The 17124-nt window shown below is 37.8% G+C and overlaps 3 protein-coding genes across 5 annotated transcripts in view; 2 read left to right on the forward strand and 1 right to left on the reverse strand.

The window, feature by feature from the left end:
• Positions 1–1737: 1737 nt before the first annotated feature.
• On the reverse strand, positions 1738–4847 carry LOC110843471 (organic cation transporter protein). The gene is made up of 11 exons (XM_035848509.1): positions 4611–4847; positions 4478–4541; positions 4334–4381; positions 4014–4263; positions 3752–3855; positions 3371–3498; positions 3267–3296; positions 3004–3172; positions 2444–2901; positions 2186–2364; positions 1738–2073 (listed from the first exon to the last, which is right to left on the reverse strand). The coding sequence occupies exons 1-11, from the start codon at positions 4654–4656 to the stop codon at positions 1837–1839; spliced, it is 1713 nt and encodes a 570-aa protein (XP_035704402.1). The 5' UTR covers positions 4657–4847; the 3' UTR covers positions 1738–1836.
• A 3037-nt stretch (positions 4848–7884) lies between these two features.
• Positions 7885–8674, forward strand: LOC110844934 (bis(5'-nucleosyl)-tetraphosphatase [asymmetrical]). 2 transcript variants are annotated; one of them, XM_022091268.2, is made up of 3 exons: positions 7885–8139; positions 8196–8338; positions 8421–8674. In XM_022091268.2, the coding sequence occupies exons 1-3, from the start codon at positions 7995–7997 to the stop codon at positions 8616–8618; spliced, it is 486 nt and encodes a 161-aa protein (XP_021946960.1). In that variant the 5' UTR covers positions 7885–7994; the 3' UTR covers positions 8619–8674. The 2 variants fall into 2 exon arrangements, with proteins under 2 accessions (XP_021946960.1, XP_021946961.1); XM_022091269.2 differs by having other exon boundaries at positions 7891–8139; positions 8196–8326.
• A 3357-nt stretch (positions 8675–12031) lies between these two features.
• LOC118434307 overlaps positions 12032–17124 on the forward strand; it is a 38980-nt gene continuing 33887 nt past the window's right edge. For both annotated transcript variants that reach the window (XR_004833923.1, XM_035847471.1), the window contains exons 1-8: positions 12032–12952; positions 13040–13157; positions 13704–13832; positions 13917–13996; positions 14081–14236; positions 14580–14783; positions 15042–15190; positions 15469–15613. Coding sequence is in view for 1 of the 2 variants with exons in the window: in XM_035847471.1 (XP_035703364.1) it covers positions 12865–12952; positions 13040–13157; positions 13704–13832; positions 13917–13996; positions 14081–14236; positions 14580–14783; positions 15042–15190; positions 15469–15613 (1069 nt within the window). In the remaining variant the exon portion in view is untranslated. The remainder of the gene's footprint in view (positions 12953–13039; positions 13158–13703; positions 13833–13916; positions 13997–14080; positions 14237–14579; positions 14784–15041; positions 15191–15468; positions 15614–17124) is intronic.

Here is a 17124-nt window from a genome sequence, read left to right on the forward strand (position 1 = left end):
GTACATACATACATATAGGCAAAGTCCGGAATAATGCAGAGACCTAAGAATTGGCTGGAGGAATCTAAGATTCTTATGGCACGGGTGAAATAAGTAGTGTCGCATTCCTCGTTAGTCGTTGTGGTCTTGTTTCCATCATCAGGAGCAGACCAAAGAGAAAGCCTAAAGACCAACGAGCTGTCAGAGATCTCGAACGGAATGGTAACCGCATAAGACTAATATTTTATTTTATGTATTTCCTCTATTTCTACGACTTCTATCCACCACCACTAAAGAGTAAAAGACTGTTCCGAAATCCGTTTGCCGTTCACGAGTTCCTTCTTCCACCACACTGGAGTTTTGGACACTTATTTGAAGCCACTTTTTTCACTTACCATTTCTCCTCGCTGCGTCATTCCTCGTTTTCTATAACTGCTTCTCAGTGAAACTCCAACAACCCTCCAAAAAACACTAAAAGACAACTGTGACTTGCTATTCTACACAGATCTGCTAGGTGCGTATAGCTCGCTTTCCATTTTTATTCCAACCTTTATTATGACCATAGTCTCATTTATTTACTTTTAATATTTGGATAAAGAAAGAAATACGGCGTTGGGCGCCTACTTGGCAGTGTGACTGATATCGTCCAGCTGTGTGGCCAGACTTTCTCCTTCAACTTTCTCTTTCAAGAAAAAAAACAGATGACAGAAAAAAGTTGGGCAAAAGTTTTGCATTCGTTGTTGAACAATGTTTGATTTCATTATATTAGCGTGAGCAGCATGTAACCTAAAAATTATGTGGTTAGCTAACTACAATCCGACAGACAGATTCTTCCTCTTTCTCAAAGTGGCATTATGTAAGTATTGTCAACTTGTCTACATCTGTGTGGCACATTAAAAGAGAGAAAGAATTACTTTTACAGTTTATGTCCGTATTTGTCAAGAGTTTGATCACAACAGTCTGATCATTAATTATAATAAAATAACACAACCGGGACAACTAGCAATGAGCACGTTCGAAAAACAATTTGTGGTGACAATTACATACGATAAATATTTCTTGTAAAGTTCTTTCGCTGGTGAAACATTTGAACTCGCAGCGAAAATCGACAACAGTACGGATTGGGGTTATACATAAGTATTCGCCAAGAAAGCATATCTCTCGAGCGTAGTTAAGCCAAAGTGGGATCAGCATAGGACGAAAATAATTGCACATGAACCCCATGACGGTGTATTGCAGTCAAAGAAAGAGAGAAAATAAGGGCCATGCAAATAGCTGTGCTACATACATACGACGGCAAATGCAGCGTACGATGAAAGGATAAGATTTTGCTACTCTATCCATTTGCAAGTTATTGCGACAACAAGTTCTTAATCCCGCATTAATTTTGCAAACCAGACTTGTTCTCTTGCTGGGAGGCAGTTCATTCTAATTGTTATTATTGTTTTCCTGTCATGTTCCCAGTTTTGTAACGAATGGAATGGCATAGAAACATAGCTAGAAAGCAATAAAGTGCATACTACATATGAATAAGTGGGTAATAAAGGGCCCAACCAGGAATTGCGCTTTGTGTAATAATATAGAGCCTTTCTTTATAAATTTCACGCCGCCAAACAGTTATGTACACCATGCGTAAAATATGTATTGATTTTGTCGATTACGTCAATGATTAACAAACATGCTAAGTATCCCACAACAACAACATGCCGTAATTATAGCCATATCTTTTAATTTTTTAAATATATAAAATTAAATATATGTATGTATCAAACAAAATATATTTATCACGCATTTCTCAAAAACAAATGTACAACACAGCACTTAAATAATTAGTAATATTTGATCAGCTAAATTTAATTATTCGACCAACATCTTGTCATGAACTTCTGAATTCATCTGCATGTTTTTTCGACTGTCGCGAGTTTGATTGCACAAAGTGTTGAATGCGGTGTCATCCTTGTTGTAATTTTCTCCATCTTCCAATGTTTGCGGCAACTCTTTGTTCAGAGTTTCGGGAAGAAATAGAAAAGCGAATGAGGCACAAACTGCTATTCCTCCAAAGACAAGCGATGGAATGGATTTATCAATGGAATTCTAAGCAATAATTAGTGGTTACATAATAAGTATAACCTGTGGATGGTAATACTTGCATAGCTGCATATGTATATATGTGTAAGAGCAGCAATAAGTGGGTCATATTATTTACCAACAGAGTGATTTGTGGCACCAGGGTCCCAGCCAACCTGGAGGACATTGTACACAATCCAAGCGCAGAATTTCTCACCATCGTTGGAAACAATTCAGCGGTATAGCTGTAGATGATGGCAAAATTACATGCCAAAATAACCTTGGCAAGGATAGCCAACCCCGTCCGGACCAGCATACCTACAATTAGCGGCAACTTTTGTTTTCAACAGTCAACTACGATGCAATTATGTACGCAGTTAAAATAAGTAAAAAATACCGCGTGGAATGACTGTGGTTACAATGCAAACCACACCTCCAATACAAAGTAGAGTCGAATTCAAAGGTCTTCTACCAGTTTTGTTAAAGAGGAGAGCAACCAGCAAAAAACCTGGCAAGTCTGCAAATGCCAAAATCAGGAACACCAGGTACGGGTGAAACGAAGAACGAGGGTCTCCAGTAAGACCTTCCATGTTGAAAGCCAGGCCATAAAAACATAAGGAAATCGCGAACCAATTGAAGGCTGTAATTATGGCTCTGAACCTCATAATTGGGAGTCGAAACAAGTCTGACAAACCAAACTTGCTTCCTTGCGGTTGGACTGTCGAATGTGTTTGAGGGATTTTGTAATTATTGGAAAATGATCCTCCATTAAGTTTCACCGCATTATTTGCAATCTTCACAGCCTCTTCGACTCTCTTTTGAGTCCACAACCAACGAATGGACTCATCTACGAGGCTGGAGGAAAATGTTGTGGTGTAAATATCGCGTATGTACATACGCATCAACTTTGTCCCAAAAATTGTTTTGTTAAATTCGGTTAGTTTGTAGTGAACTTACAACCAGTAGCCTAACAATACAGCAGCATGCATGGCATACACGGTTTGAAGAAGCCAAATATCACGGATGAAATATCCATAGATAGCAACAAAACATGCTCCGACGGCAAAACTCGAGTTGAAAATGACTCCGCAATATGTCCGATTGCTCTTGTGCACGAGTTCCATTGCTATAAATATGCCTTGATTCGCATCTCATGTATATTCATAAATACGTGTAGATATGTATCCTATGTACATATCTCGCAAATTGAAAGCACTTACACATGACGAATGCTGTGACATACGCTCCAGCTAAAAATACAACATGCAGAATTAATTAAATTAAAATCAACACACGTGGTCAGTCTCCTTCACGATGAACAAACCTGAACCAAACATCCCGTAGAAAAACAGCGATCCACTGTACAGCACAAAGTTGGTGAAATAAGGCTGGGCAATTGCAAAAACAAATTGTAAAATTCCAGAACCGCAGAGCACAATTTTCCTCCCATATCTGCAAGTTGAGCCCACGCACAGCAAAAACAACATAAATTTTGTTACAGTGAAACAACAATTCTTGACCAAGACGGGATTAAATTTGGGCACCAAGCGGCTACACACAATCCCTGTCCCCATATTTACACAATCCCCACTCCCACCAATCCAGGAGGGAGACAGGAAGGAAGGAAGGATCGAGAGATACTTTTACTTTGTCAGTGTGAGCGTGACCCTGTCTGAACACCTTAAATCCCAGAGTATTTACGCACCTGTCAGACAAAGACCCGCAAAATAAGGCTCCACTAAATACTCCGAAAACGTAAATAGACTGTATGAAAGCTCTCTTCCATTTGTTTTCGCAGACCATGTGGAACTGAAATATAAATCACATTGATGACACGTAATAATTTCACCTCATATCCACTCACTCCTTGAATCAATACTAACGGAAACGTTTGTTGACTATCAATCTATGTACAAGGATGAAATCTCGTGATGATGATTTATCTCAAACCTATATCGAACACTTACATCGTAGACTCGCGATTGTTGATAAATTGATGTGTCATATACAAACTGTCCATTGCACTGCTCCACCAACCTCGACGTCGTTTTGGCATCGACGCTGCCGTTGTCAAAGGGCAGCTCAGCAGAGTATCGGTGACACGAATCTAATTCTCCATCGGCCTTGATGGGAATGTATCGGGATAAAATCTCTTTCTCAAAAAGTGAGACATTATTGTTGTCTGCTAGTCCAGCGTCAAGTTCTTGGATGTAGCATCTGGATTGACGGTTTCAATTAATGACTGACTGGATGATCAAGATTGACCATGGAAAGAAAGTGGGGTTACCTATGACGAGGTGTGGCCGCGATAAAGGTCAAGGAGAACATGTGCAGTCTGTGCAAAAAACGTTGCGAATTAGTTTCTTGTAATACAAACACAAAATTCCTTCATTCTTCTTAAAATTTTCAACATGCGCATAAATATGCATACCCAGAAAGAAAGGCAACAAAGAAGTGTAGAATATATTGTCTGGTCTGATACTTCCCCGTAGTTCCTGCTCAGTTTATGAAACATTATTTTAGAATTGTAAACTCAAGGAGAATAATTCAATTTAGAATTTTACCAAATTGTGCCATTAGGCTTTCAACACTTTCCTCCTCCGGAACCATTTTTGAAGACTTCCAGCAAATGTGAGTCAGTAAATATGAGTATGCTTATCTTGAGCTTATTTACTTACACAGTTCAATTAATACATTGTACTGAATATTATCACAATTTAAGAATATCATAAATATATATGTTTCCCATGTATGCAATTGTTGTATTCTATGCAAGGGATAAAATTCGACTGAGGCATGCTACACAAATGCACGACATTATTGCAGTAAAAAATATGAGAAGTATTTTCTTACCACTTTCCTAATCTCCACACACATTTTGCATCTTTTAATAAATAATCTCATCATTGTCAGCGTTGAGACAGAAGCTGATATCTGCATACAGCATATCAGCTAAACCTATGTTACTGTATTGCGGTTCACCCCCGGTTGAGGTACTTTATAATCTCTGCGGAATGCAGCGTTTTCTTCAAGCTCGTAAAATTTAACTGTGATGTTCATGCTAATGGTCGCTAATTATATGCCGATTACGAGTGGTTAAAAATGGTCCGTTATGTTTATGTATACCCTAAATTTTGTACTGTAACAACATTATTTTGACTGTCCTATTTTGAGACAGGATACAGTTTCAAATCGACTCCGCAGCACCAGCTTTTTAGAAACTACTCACAACTCGGAATGAAAGGTTGGGCGCCGAACTAGATTTGCAGGGAGGAGATGGCGCAGGAAGTCTGAAAGTATTTCGAAGTATAATATGCTTCTTGGCTAGTTTTACTGTTTGTCGCATATTCCCCATGTGAACCATACCACTGCAGCAGTGCATTCTTATTCCTTATTTTAATAAGATGAGAATAATTTGGCCAAATGTAAGTCCATTAATGTAATGCACTTTTACCCCAAGTATTACTTACTACTACTTATTAAGACAAACGATTCCAGGATTTGTGGTTTCGACTGCCCAAAATATCAGAAATATTGCTATTTTTGATAAAATAATGTATTTAGCCTGCCAAGAGTCTGACACGTATGTACGTAACTATAATTGTGCTTCATTGCATTTCACAGTCCTCCAATCCCTGTATTGGACTTGGCAGTTAAAACGCTGAATAGGTTACAGCAAAGTCAAGCTAATTTATCTGTGGCCACCGAGAATGGTGCTCATTGCTCTGCCCTGATCTTATTAGGAGTCGTAGTTGTAACTATAGTGTGGCTATTAGTTCATTGTAATGTTTATGTTCGAGTCACCTCAAGTGGTAGCGAAGCCTGAGCTGCAGCGGGGTCAACTCTTTGTTGAGTGAAATTACAACAGGCTCAGTCACTCCTTCTTGGCTAGCTTTGTCTAATTTGGCGAGTCTTGCGCCAGAGAAAGTTTTCCACAATGCATAGCACAGCCATTCAAAGAAATCTTGAGATAACTCAACCAAGCTGAAATCAACGAAAGTAGTAGCAGACAATCTCCCATCATAATACAAAGTTCCACACATTAAAGTTCAGTGATGCGTGCCAGAGATAAGCTGAATATATTAATAAATAAAACTGGCGTAACGGGAGAAGAGAACTTTTTCTTCCTTTTCTTCAAATATGTGAACCATGGTGAACCTTGCATGACAATGAAGAGTACTTTGTCCACATTGAGCACGGTCTCTTGCCTAACGTGTACATATTTAGCCATTTCCTCGCCTGTCAAGATATTTAATAATAAAAAATGTCAATAATGGGTTGCTCTGTTCTTGTTTAGAAAACGTGGCAATAATAAGTCGTACACCATATCAAATAAAGTTACAAAATGCACATCATCATGCTACATTGAGATTCAGGCAGAAAAATTGATGGAAAATTTTGAACAAAGAAAATCAATCTAGCAACACTAATCTTGAACAAGTTCCTTTTCATATTATATTGCACTACGAGCACGAATATGTACATAAGCACGTATGCAAATAATACATGTGTATGTATGTATGTATATGCATCATATCTTTGCCCTTTTGATTTCCAAGCACCCAGTAAATTGTCTTTTCTGAATCATCAAACATTTTTTCCATGTCCTTTGTCGTTTTCATCTCCTCTTCTCGCTGCGGATTTTTTAGCGCTGCGACATAAAACATTACGAGGTACGTAGAGCACATATACATTTCTGTGAAGGTGTGGCGTGGTTCTCATTCAGTTTGAAATGTATCATAATTTAATGAGCATGACACGTCCAACGTAAATGAAGCCATTTAAATGCTCCGAGACATCTTGCATAAAAATAGGGCGCCTAGCAAAATTCCGACCTTTCTTTCAAATAAAAGACGAGAAAATGTAGTGCTTTTTGCGCTGTGGAAATGAGGACGGTCGACCCTAAGTTCAAATAATTTTGGCAGCAGGCTATTTCTCCAAGAAGAAGATGCAAACTTCCCAGAGGCCGAGAAGAGAGAGAGAAAGAAAGAACGAATCCCGTAAAATGAGGATAAAACCAGCAGCAGCACAAGCGGCGTGTGGTTTGATGAGACGAGAAAATGAAAACACATTCAACACACGACCAACATTGGGACAAAATAAATTGAAAATGAATCTCGAGAGCAGAGAGGAAGTGTGGCAGCAGGCTCTCTCTCTATGAATTTATATTAGTCTTCGCCACACCAGGAAGAATTATGCAAAATAAAATGAAACGAGATAAACGAGAGTGGAAAGTGTCACAAGTCTCAATATTGTTCTCCCATGTGTTACTCTCTCCATGCCCCGCTTTCTCCGACTTTCCCCCAAATACGTTCTGCTGGCTTGTCCGATTTATTTATTTGTGCGACAAACACAGCGCAGTGTTGACGTTTATTTCAATGTAGGACAGAATATTAACCTACATTATTACACGACATAATCAAATTTTCAGCCGTTTAATACTTTCACAATTATACAAAATTCTGACAGATATTGCTAGAAAATTAATGAAAACTCGTGTGTTTCACAAAATGAGTCTTGATCATCAATCATAGTCAGAGAAGAGACAGGATATAGCTTAGAGAAATTGGTGACAATGTCACATTGACAGTAATTATTAGTGATCAACAATATGAGAGCATCTGTCTGGCTTAACAGACCAAGTACATAAAAGAGTCAAGGTAAATGGCAATATGTTTGATTATGAATATATTTATGTTAGAGAAAATAATGTACATTGCTGACATTGTATTGAATAAAATTACGCATTCTATTGTTAATTCTACTTTTGTGCTGGTGGAAGTGTCAAATATTTTAATTATGTTGCTCAACAGGTCTAAAGTACCTTAAAAAGTACTCCAATGCATATGTAATCAATCACGTAAAGAGCATTGTTTCGAGTCATATTGAATGCTTGCTTGACGCGTTCACAACGTTTCAATATTCATCTCCACATGTAAACTCTGAAAATGGAGTATCAACTTCTGTCTAGACAAAAAATAAACCATGTTCGCGGATTTATTGTGTATCAAGAGTGCGAAAACCAAGGTCAGAGTGCGATGGAATATTTGTTGCTAAAAAAGAAACTGGAAAACGATTGGAGTCCGCCAAAGGGTAAGAATATTTAAGTAAAAATAACAGGCAAAAATAACATTTCCACTGAACTACAGGGAAACGGGAAAGAAAATCTGATGGAAAATGGGAAAACGAAATTGAAACGGCACGCAGAGAGACTAATGAAGAAACTGGTTTAATTGAAGGAGTGGATTTCAAGTTGTTGCATCACAACATTTGTTTCCAGGTCAGTTTAGAAGTAAGCTTCAAGTAGAAGGAATCTACAATTTAATCGCACTTATTAACAATAATGCTGGCTGTCTGTTGATAAATTTTTGCAGTACACGAATCCTTCCAACATCCGCAAGATAGTAACTCTTTGGCCAGCAAAGTTGCAAAGTTCGTGCGTAAAGGTCATCCGTCTTTCTCAAGAACATGAAGAGTTTCGATGGTTCAAGACGGATGAAGGCATAAAGATTATTAAAGACGAGTACAGAGCTGCCTTGAAGCAGGCAATCAATCGGATCAATAATTCCTAACAATAATACGTATTACGTGCCATAAAATAAAATTTCGTGCAAAATCCATCTTCAAAGATTTGTTACATTTTGTTTGTGCAAACCATTCTGAAAGGAAAAGAAAAGTTGATTCGACCTTTTATTGCATTGCATGTAGCCTTTGTTGCAATCTGACCAATCTTTTAATAAATATAGTCCAGCGAATTGATTCGTCCGTCAAACATCTCTCTCCAGCTCAAATCTTCATCACAAATAGAAACACGAAAAGTCATACTCTCATGGAGTTGTTGTAATGAAAGAGTTTGTAACTTTCTGCATGTACTCGTCCCAGTTTTGTACATATGTATATATCAATTCTACCAATATGTCGCATAAGTTTGTTAACCTTGCCAAATTTAACCTTTGACATCTGGGCTATATTTGACTTTAGGACAAAGAACTAAATTGTCCCAGTGGTCCACAAAGGGAGAATCGGTTGAATACGGGTTTTGTTGGTTAGTGGGTCAGCAAGGAAGGGTATCTTTTATTTAAAATCCATTTGATGATACGAACTTTTAGTTATTACGGCAGCCACGTAACGTATCCCAGCCGAGAGAACATTTTTACGGGGTTTCTCGTTAGTTCCCGTAAGAGTTAACAGAGAGGCGTAGGACTCCGAGGCCTCACTGTTAACTCTTATGGGAGCTAACGAGAAACCCCGTAAAAATGTTCTCTTGGCTGGGATACGTTACGTGACCCGAGTAATATCTACTGGGCTCATTATCATAATTTTATTCAAGGCTTTTGTGTGCAGTCTTTCTGAGCTGCAGTTTTCGTCACGTGACTGCCCGAAGTGCACCCGAGTCATAGCTCGGGTGCAACTCGGGTGCGCCACCACCGCACGAAACCCGTTCCTATTGGTGCTCGTCGGATCACATGACGAAAACTGCAGCTGGGAAAGACTACACACAAAAGCCTTGATTTTATTTCTACATAATTCTTGCTGGCTGTGAGCTTGGTGACGTTTCATCCCTTGCAAAATAACAATAGCGATCAGAACCAGAACAACTTCAAGGTTGGCATTTTGGTCACTGGCCACTTTCAAGAAAAGAAAAATTAGATAAAATCCTTCTATTCTCTTCTCTCACGCGAAAATCGTGGTGCAGCAGAGTGTGCCTCCTTGTCCGACTTTTTCTACTTCAAATGCCTCGCAATTAGAACAACAAAGGAAAATATCAACCTTTGAGCTTTAATAAGTTTTACAGAATTCTGAGAAACAGATAATGTGATATTGCACAGCAGATTCATTCCATGATTTCAAGCAGACTTGGCAAGAAAAGAAAAGTCACGGCCAAACGAACGGTTAACAATAGAACGACGCAGAAGAAGATTCAGTTCACAAACAGCAGAGCCAGTGCGAAATGGTCTTCCTCATAACAAATCCACCAAGAAGAGAAAGCAAGTCTCTTGAGAGAGAGAGAAGCTGCAACGGCCGAGAGAGAGGTAGCAAGTGTAAGACGCAGAAAATATTTCGTGGATTCTGCGGGTTCCCTGTCCTTTGAGGAGTAGTTTTTCATCCTTTCCTTCGTGTACTCTTCGCACTCTTTCAAATTTAACTTGCACCCAATTTGAACTTCCAACTATGTCCAGGCAGTGGTAGTGCAGATCATACGGATCAAACCCAAGACCAAATCACTTGACTTGGTCTGAGATATGAGATCAATAAAATGCTAAAAAGCTTTGGTGGATTTTACTTATTATGACTGCCTCTCGAGTCACATATCACTCACCGCTCTTTTATTACAAGCTTTCATCATCCCATAGCAGCCACTGCCACTATTCTGCCGAAAACGACCCTCTCCATGGAGCAGAATGTATGTAATAGATAGGAACGACGGAGAGTCAAGATTTTTGGCTGTGTGGAAAGATTGGCTTCAACATGTTCTTCTAGTTGATGAGATTTCATTTGAAAGCGTTTCGACCAAGAAACGCGGACTGGAAATTTTGGGAAACTGGAGCGATTTCCATCATACATAGTATCGGTATCGAGCACGTCTAAAAGTGCGAGCTATTTATTTAAAATTTCAGTAGAAGACAGACATGGGCGGCGGTAGGATGAATCCACCACGAATTCCTCCATACTGTCATTTCACCATTCCACCGCCGATGTCTACTAGAGGAGCAGATTACTATACATATATAAATATTTGACGATTTTTTTCTGATCTGTGTTGAGCATTGAATTCTGGACACATTCATAAAGCGTTGCGTATATTTAACTTGGCCTCCCGTCCTCTGCACTTTGGATTCAGAGACGTTTCAATAAATTTGATTTTTAAATAAACATTTGATTAAACAATATTTAGGAATTAATCTTAAGTTACATCATTATATTTATTGATTGTGAGATACTTACATATGTACCCCATGTTATGAATTTAGTCAAAATCAATATGTTAATGTATCTAGGTGCTACAAAGTATATTTCATACTAATTTGTACGATTGCCATTATTTTCAGTACTGGACGATAAGAAAAATGTTCTACCGTTTTTGTTTCATACATTTGTATGCTTACTTACTTATTTTTTCATTTGGACATTATTTATTGCGCTTTACTTGGAAATGTGTATTCAAGGGAAGATCAAAAAAATGCTGGATAAATATGGTTACTTTTACATACATGCATATTCTCGCATTAAATATTCAAGTTGTTTTCGTTTTCCTCTCGGTACTTGTGGCTAATAATATATGCATGTTTACTCACCAAAGTTCCAGGAAAGCGCTTAGGCGTCTAAAATCCGAGAGATTTCTCGGTTGATGATGTTGATGTGCAAAGCTGATGAGGAAATAGCAGGAAACGCCGGTTACCATGATTCGAGTATCAAACCAGTTGCACGCACATCCGAGGACGGTATGTGCATATCTTACTTGTAGAACTAGTTGACATCAAGTAAGAATGTCGCTTCGCATGCATGCTTGTGTGGCGACTAGGCTTCGCATTTTCCGTCAAAAGTTTATCAGGGGTTGTGTATCTCTTAATGCAAAAAATAATGCGGGTTCGTATTAGTGCTCGGAGATCTTTCTGACTTGAACTGCCTCTCCTTATCCATCGTCTTATCTATATATGCTCCCTGGTTATGGTACTTATGGTAATGCTCGTTGCTCGCAACTCATACCGTATCATCGTAAACTTAAGGAGAACTAAAGTTTGAATGCACTAAAGTTTTTCGGGTCTCCGTGTTCGAAAACATCAACGTTACATAACAAAACAGGGGACTCGTGGTTTTGTTATTCCTATCAGTGCAACACTTGCCTGTACCCAAAGATACGGAATTGATGTGCCGATGTGTGCAAGATATGCTCATGCATGCATACATATCTACAGCAACGAACCGACGACCTTATAATATTTGACAGTGAAACGGAATAAGTACTTCCTTCCACTATTACTGCTACTACTAATGACTTGTTTCAAACCTCAAATGTTTTAAACTCGGGAGAATATGTACTTGTATCCGAAATTCTTTGACTTGACGGAAGGAAACACGAGCATTTGCATTTCACTGGTTGAGAAATACTGACGCACAATAACTTTGATCTTACATTTCAAGTAATACAAATTTAAATTTGAGTGAAACATAATGCACAGATCTTAGAATTGAAACGTTTCAGTAAATCGACGGTCTAAATATTAAGAGTGCAGTGATCAACAAAAGTTCTCTAAATTGTGCCATTTTCCACTTCCGGGTGCAGGATGTATAGAATAACCAAATTGATTGTACAAGTGCCAAATTGTTCTGTGACCCGAAATGCCCGTTATTGTGTTGTTATTGTGTAATAAATATATCGAGTCTATGACAAATATGATTCCGAATAAATACATATATACCTTTCTTGGTTCTTCGTTATCAGTATGTAAAATTATTGCATAGTACACTGTGAAAAATCCTTATATGTACGTATTCAAGATTTAAACGGCTGCAAGAATGTTGTAAAGTTGTCGTTATTTCGAGGTCGGTCATGTCACAGATTTCCTTTATCTGTAAATGCATACATATGCAACTATGCTAAATAAAATAAGTGCTACTAAAACTTCTTCTGAGCTGACATACCAAACCTGATATTAAATGAGCATATTTGTGTAAACCTAACCGAAATCTCATAAAATTTGTCCTAATGGGAATTCAACAACAGGGTTTTTGTGCTTGGGGAATTTTAAGCCTCGATTCTGATTCAGAAAATAGTGGGCCTGTTATTTACATTATCATAGCGTGGCATTTATAATAATGCAGAAAATAAAACAACTTCAACTGGCTACATTCCAACTCCTAATTTGGATAGCAAGCTGTGATAATTTTTCATCCTCTAAGAAACGTAAGTTGTTATCTAAATTTTTCACGCTGAAACGCAGAAAGCAGTTATTTAATTAATTTAATATGTGTGGATTTATGTGAAAAACAGTTCGAGAAATAATTAGCCTGACGAATAACCTTGCACAACTACCATGCCCGGTTGGATCTTTTGATGATATCGCCATGATTTTGTGGTTCAAGGACTCTTCCGGTTTACCAATCTACAGGTAAATTGTCATGTTAGGTTTTCAACAAGTCTCACGTACTTATCATTCACATATCTATTTACTCTAGTCGATATACCAGACCAATAGACACTGCTTTTGAACAAATGAACACCGTCTTTGACAAAGCTCAATTACGTGCATAACGAACGGTTAAAGGTTAATCAATTGCAAAATATACAATTCCTGTGTAGTTGAAGCATTCAGACAAAACTTGAAAACTTTCATAACTCTTATTCTTACTTTGATGTCAGGAGCAGTTCCTGAAAATAGCTTTCAATTCGGTTACGTGTACTCCCTCGCAAAATAAACGAGTATGTGCATAGTAATGTCAACTGCAGCTATTTGCAAAATGTTAGCAAAGATACAAAATTGTCATTTGAGCTCAAGGGAGCAGTCTAAATCCGTTCTGATTACTCTCGTTTGATATTAAATATCATCCCCGCCCACACAACTTTTCCCCATTCTCAAACTTTTAACTCTGCTTCTTGATCCATGAAGAGCTGGAGAAAATTATTCTACAAACAATATACTTTCAATGTCTCGCAGTTATGACGCTCGATTGGACAAAGAGCCGCGACACCTGCCTGTGCAAAATGATTGGGGCCTTCGCCTATATTTCCGAGTGTTTAATTTGAGACGCTCTCCTGCCTTGATAATAAAAGATATTCAGCCAAGGTGACTGGATTTATTTCATGGTTTAAATCTTTTTCTGTGACAAAAATTGTCCTATTTATACTAACATTCAATTTAATGCTACAGCGATGGAGGGGTGTACCGATGCCGTGTGGATTATCGGAGTGCTCCGACCAGTAACTATTTCATGTTGTTGAAAGTCATTCGTGAGTTTGGAACATAAATTTACAGCTATGTACATACGTTCAAGTTCGGACATTTCATATGAATAAGTTGCATTTTTGCTACAGAACCACCTTCTCATCTGGAAATCTTGGACATTTCCACTTCCCGTCCTATTGCAGATCAAAGAATCTCATCATCTACAAGTCACAACTCGGACATAACGTATATGGGGCCTTACCTGGAAGGTCAAAATGTGACATTGAGGTGTAATGCTTATGGAGGTAAGAATTTTAATTTCAAGTCACTTGTTAAACATAGCAAGAAGGCCTAAATGAAGGCAGTTATTTACATATATACCTATATACATATATACACTTTGTATGGATTTGTCATTTTCCACCATTTCTCTGCATATACCGTACACGTACCAACAGCATTTCATGTATTGAACCATGCATCAATACCCCCAACTTTATGTACACACTTTAAAAATAAGACTAGTCGGTAAAAGATCATTTGTCTTCACATATTTCAATTTAGCTAAACATGTTAGCATGCTACTTATTGTTGCTTATTTAGTACGGTAAATACCTAATGCTAAATATTGGTGGGTATAACTTTCAGGAAAGCCATTGCCTGAAGTAAAATGGTTCAAAAACGGAGTGATGATTGACTCAACGTATGAATTCGTCGGAAGCAATTATGCCGTGAATGAGTTACGCATAAGTAATTTGGGGAGTTCACATTCTGCCGACTTGCTAACATGCCAAGCTTCAAACAATAATGAAAGCCGAGCACTTTCTCACAACGTCAACTTGGATGTTTACCGTAAGTTCTGTAATTAAAATTTCTCGGCTCACTTTTTGGTAGATTTGGATGATGAAATAAAGTGAAACCTAATACACTGTTAATTTTGTGAGAACGAGGAGTATGTACGTTTCAAGACATGAGCTGAGTGAGCCTGTTTGTGAACAGTTTTTGACAATTAGCGAATAATATTTCAGTTCATATTAAAACGACTATGGCTTCGAGATTACTCTAGAATACTATTAATAGCAAATGAATGAATAGTACATGTCGTTCTAGTCGGAGTTAAGGAGGTCGATCTGGAAGTCCCAGACGAGATGACAGCAGGGAACGAGTACCTAATACGGTGCAAATCAGTAGGCGCTTATCCTGAAATAAAAATAGAGTTCTGGAAAATGCAGAAACGCTTGGGACCAACTTATCAAGCTGTAAGTACTCTGACTGCTTTATTTTTGCTACTTCTACTGCGACTAACATACAAGCAATAAAGCTCTATAATCTAATCATCCCTCGAAATTGACAATATTTTTGGACTCCAATCGAATCACCAACTTTTACTGTACTGCACTTTAACTTAAAACCTTGTAGAATATTACATTCCATTTTTTTGGTTTCTTATTTAACCCCATTATTTTTGGAGCCTTTACTTCAGCGAATCGTTGGCCTATGAAAATGGATGGGTGACATCAAATAATTAATATTTCAGAGATCTGAGGCAGACAATGTGACAACTCACAACTTTCTCTTCAAGCCGGAAATTCTCGATGACGAGGAAACGATATCCTGTAGGGCAGAAAATCCAAGGCTTAACGAAAAGCCGATGGTGGCAAGAAAAACCATGCGGATAAAATGTAAGATTGTCACCTCAAATTCTTGGAATCGTAAAATAAAATCTCTATGGAATTAGTTGCGTTGATACCCGTGTTGGCGTTATCCTCGTTTTATGAATAATTACTAAATATTGACAGTCGATATTTTTTTATCTATGATTCAGAATTTGAATCCTTTTGCTTATTACTTAATGTTGAGCTACATACTTAAGAAATGGCATGACTGATTGAAACAATTTACCGTATTGAGATTTTGGTGCCATTTTGGCTGAGCTCTGATTTAAGTCATTTCCCTGATACCAAAATTGATCTTTTCCGCTGCATCTTCATCTCGGTTGGAGTCGTCGTCTTGTTGACACAAGAAGAAGAAATAGAAATCTTTCGCTTCTCATTGCCTTTCTCATTCTCGAACATGATCAAGCAGATAAAAACCAGGAGCCGAAATCTCGTTAAGCTTTACATATTACATCCACCCAATTTTGAGTGCCTCGAGAAATTTGTCCTGATTAAGACAAATATGAGATTAGAGGAAGGGATTCGGGCACTAACTGGGAGTGTCAAAGTAATAAATTCTACTCACTAATCAAATCACTTTTGCTATCTTTCCATCATCTGCATTCTTCTCTTGGCAACACATTTATCTCCCGTTCTCAATCCCTGCAATGCACAAAATCTCGTCCCCTCATCCAAGTAAATGTTCATTGTCCAACTTTGGACAATAATACACATTATATTAATACGTAAGCATTATTGCGAAACAAAAATTCTTGTGAAAGGATGCACAATATGCAAGAAGGATCGTTGAGATGGTTTCGTGAAATAGTTGCATAAAAGATGTCCGGCGTTATAACCAGAAAGAATTAGTGCTCAAGACAAAGCAAATGCTTATGTAACAATAGCTGTTTTAAAATTATCAGGCTTTGCATGTTGTGTGTTTTCATTCATTTAGCCGCAGACTAAGCATATTCCAAGATTCCTAGCACTCTGTTCATCTCTACTTTGCTTCATAGAAGTTACATGGCATGCCATTATTGTTGTCCTTGTATTGTAGATAAATTTTGCTGACTAGTACGTAAGTAATAAGACATTTGGGGATGCATCTTTTCTATTTTTGAGATGAAAGCCTCGTTTGCAATATTATATTTCGCATTGTACAGACCAATCTAACTTGTAAAAAATAAACACTTTTATTTTTAAAAAACTTGAAATAACAATTCTTATAATGTAAGCAGTAGTACTTAACAGTTAAAATCGGTCAAATCAATTTGTTGAACATATGTATGTATGCAGACATACCTTTTCCAAGAAAATATCAGTAATTGTCATCGACTGCTGACATACCAGAAAAAGCTAGAATTAGTGAAGTAACTGACAACTAGCATTGATTGGTCTTCACAAGTAATAATACTTATTTACTTTTAGTTTACTAAAAATAGTAAAAGTTAACCCTCTGCCGGGTGGGTTGGACCAAGATGTAGAGATTGAATGACTCGACAGTAGGTTCCATAACTAGCCGTGTCTGGTGCACTTTA

The sequence above is a fragment of the Folsomia candida genome, unplaced genomic scaffold, assembly GCF_002217175.1.
Source record: "Folsomia candida strain VU population unplaced genomic scaffold, ASM221717v1 Fcan01_Sc002, whole genome shotgun sequence".
NCBI lineage: Eukaryota > Metazoa > Arthropoda > Collembola > Entomobryomorpha > Isotomidae > Folsomia > Folsomia candida.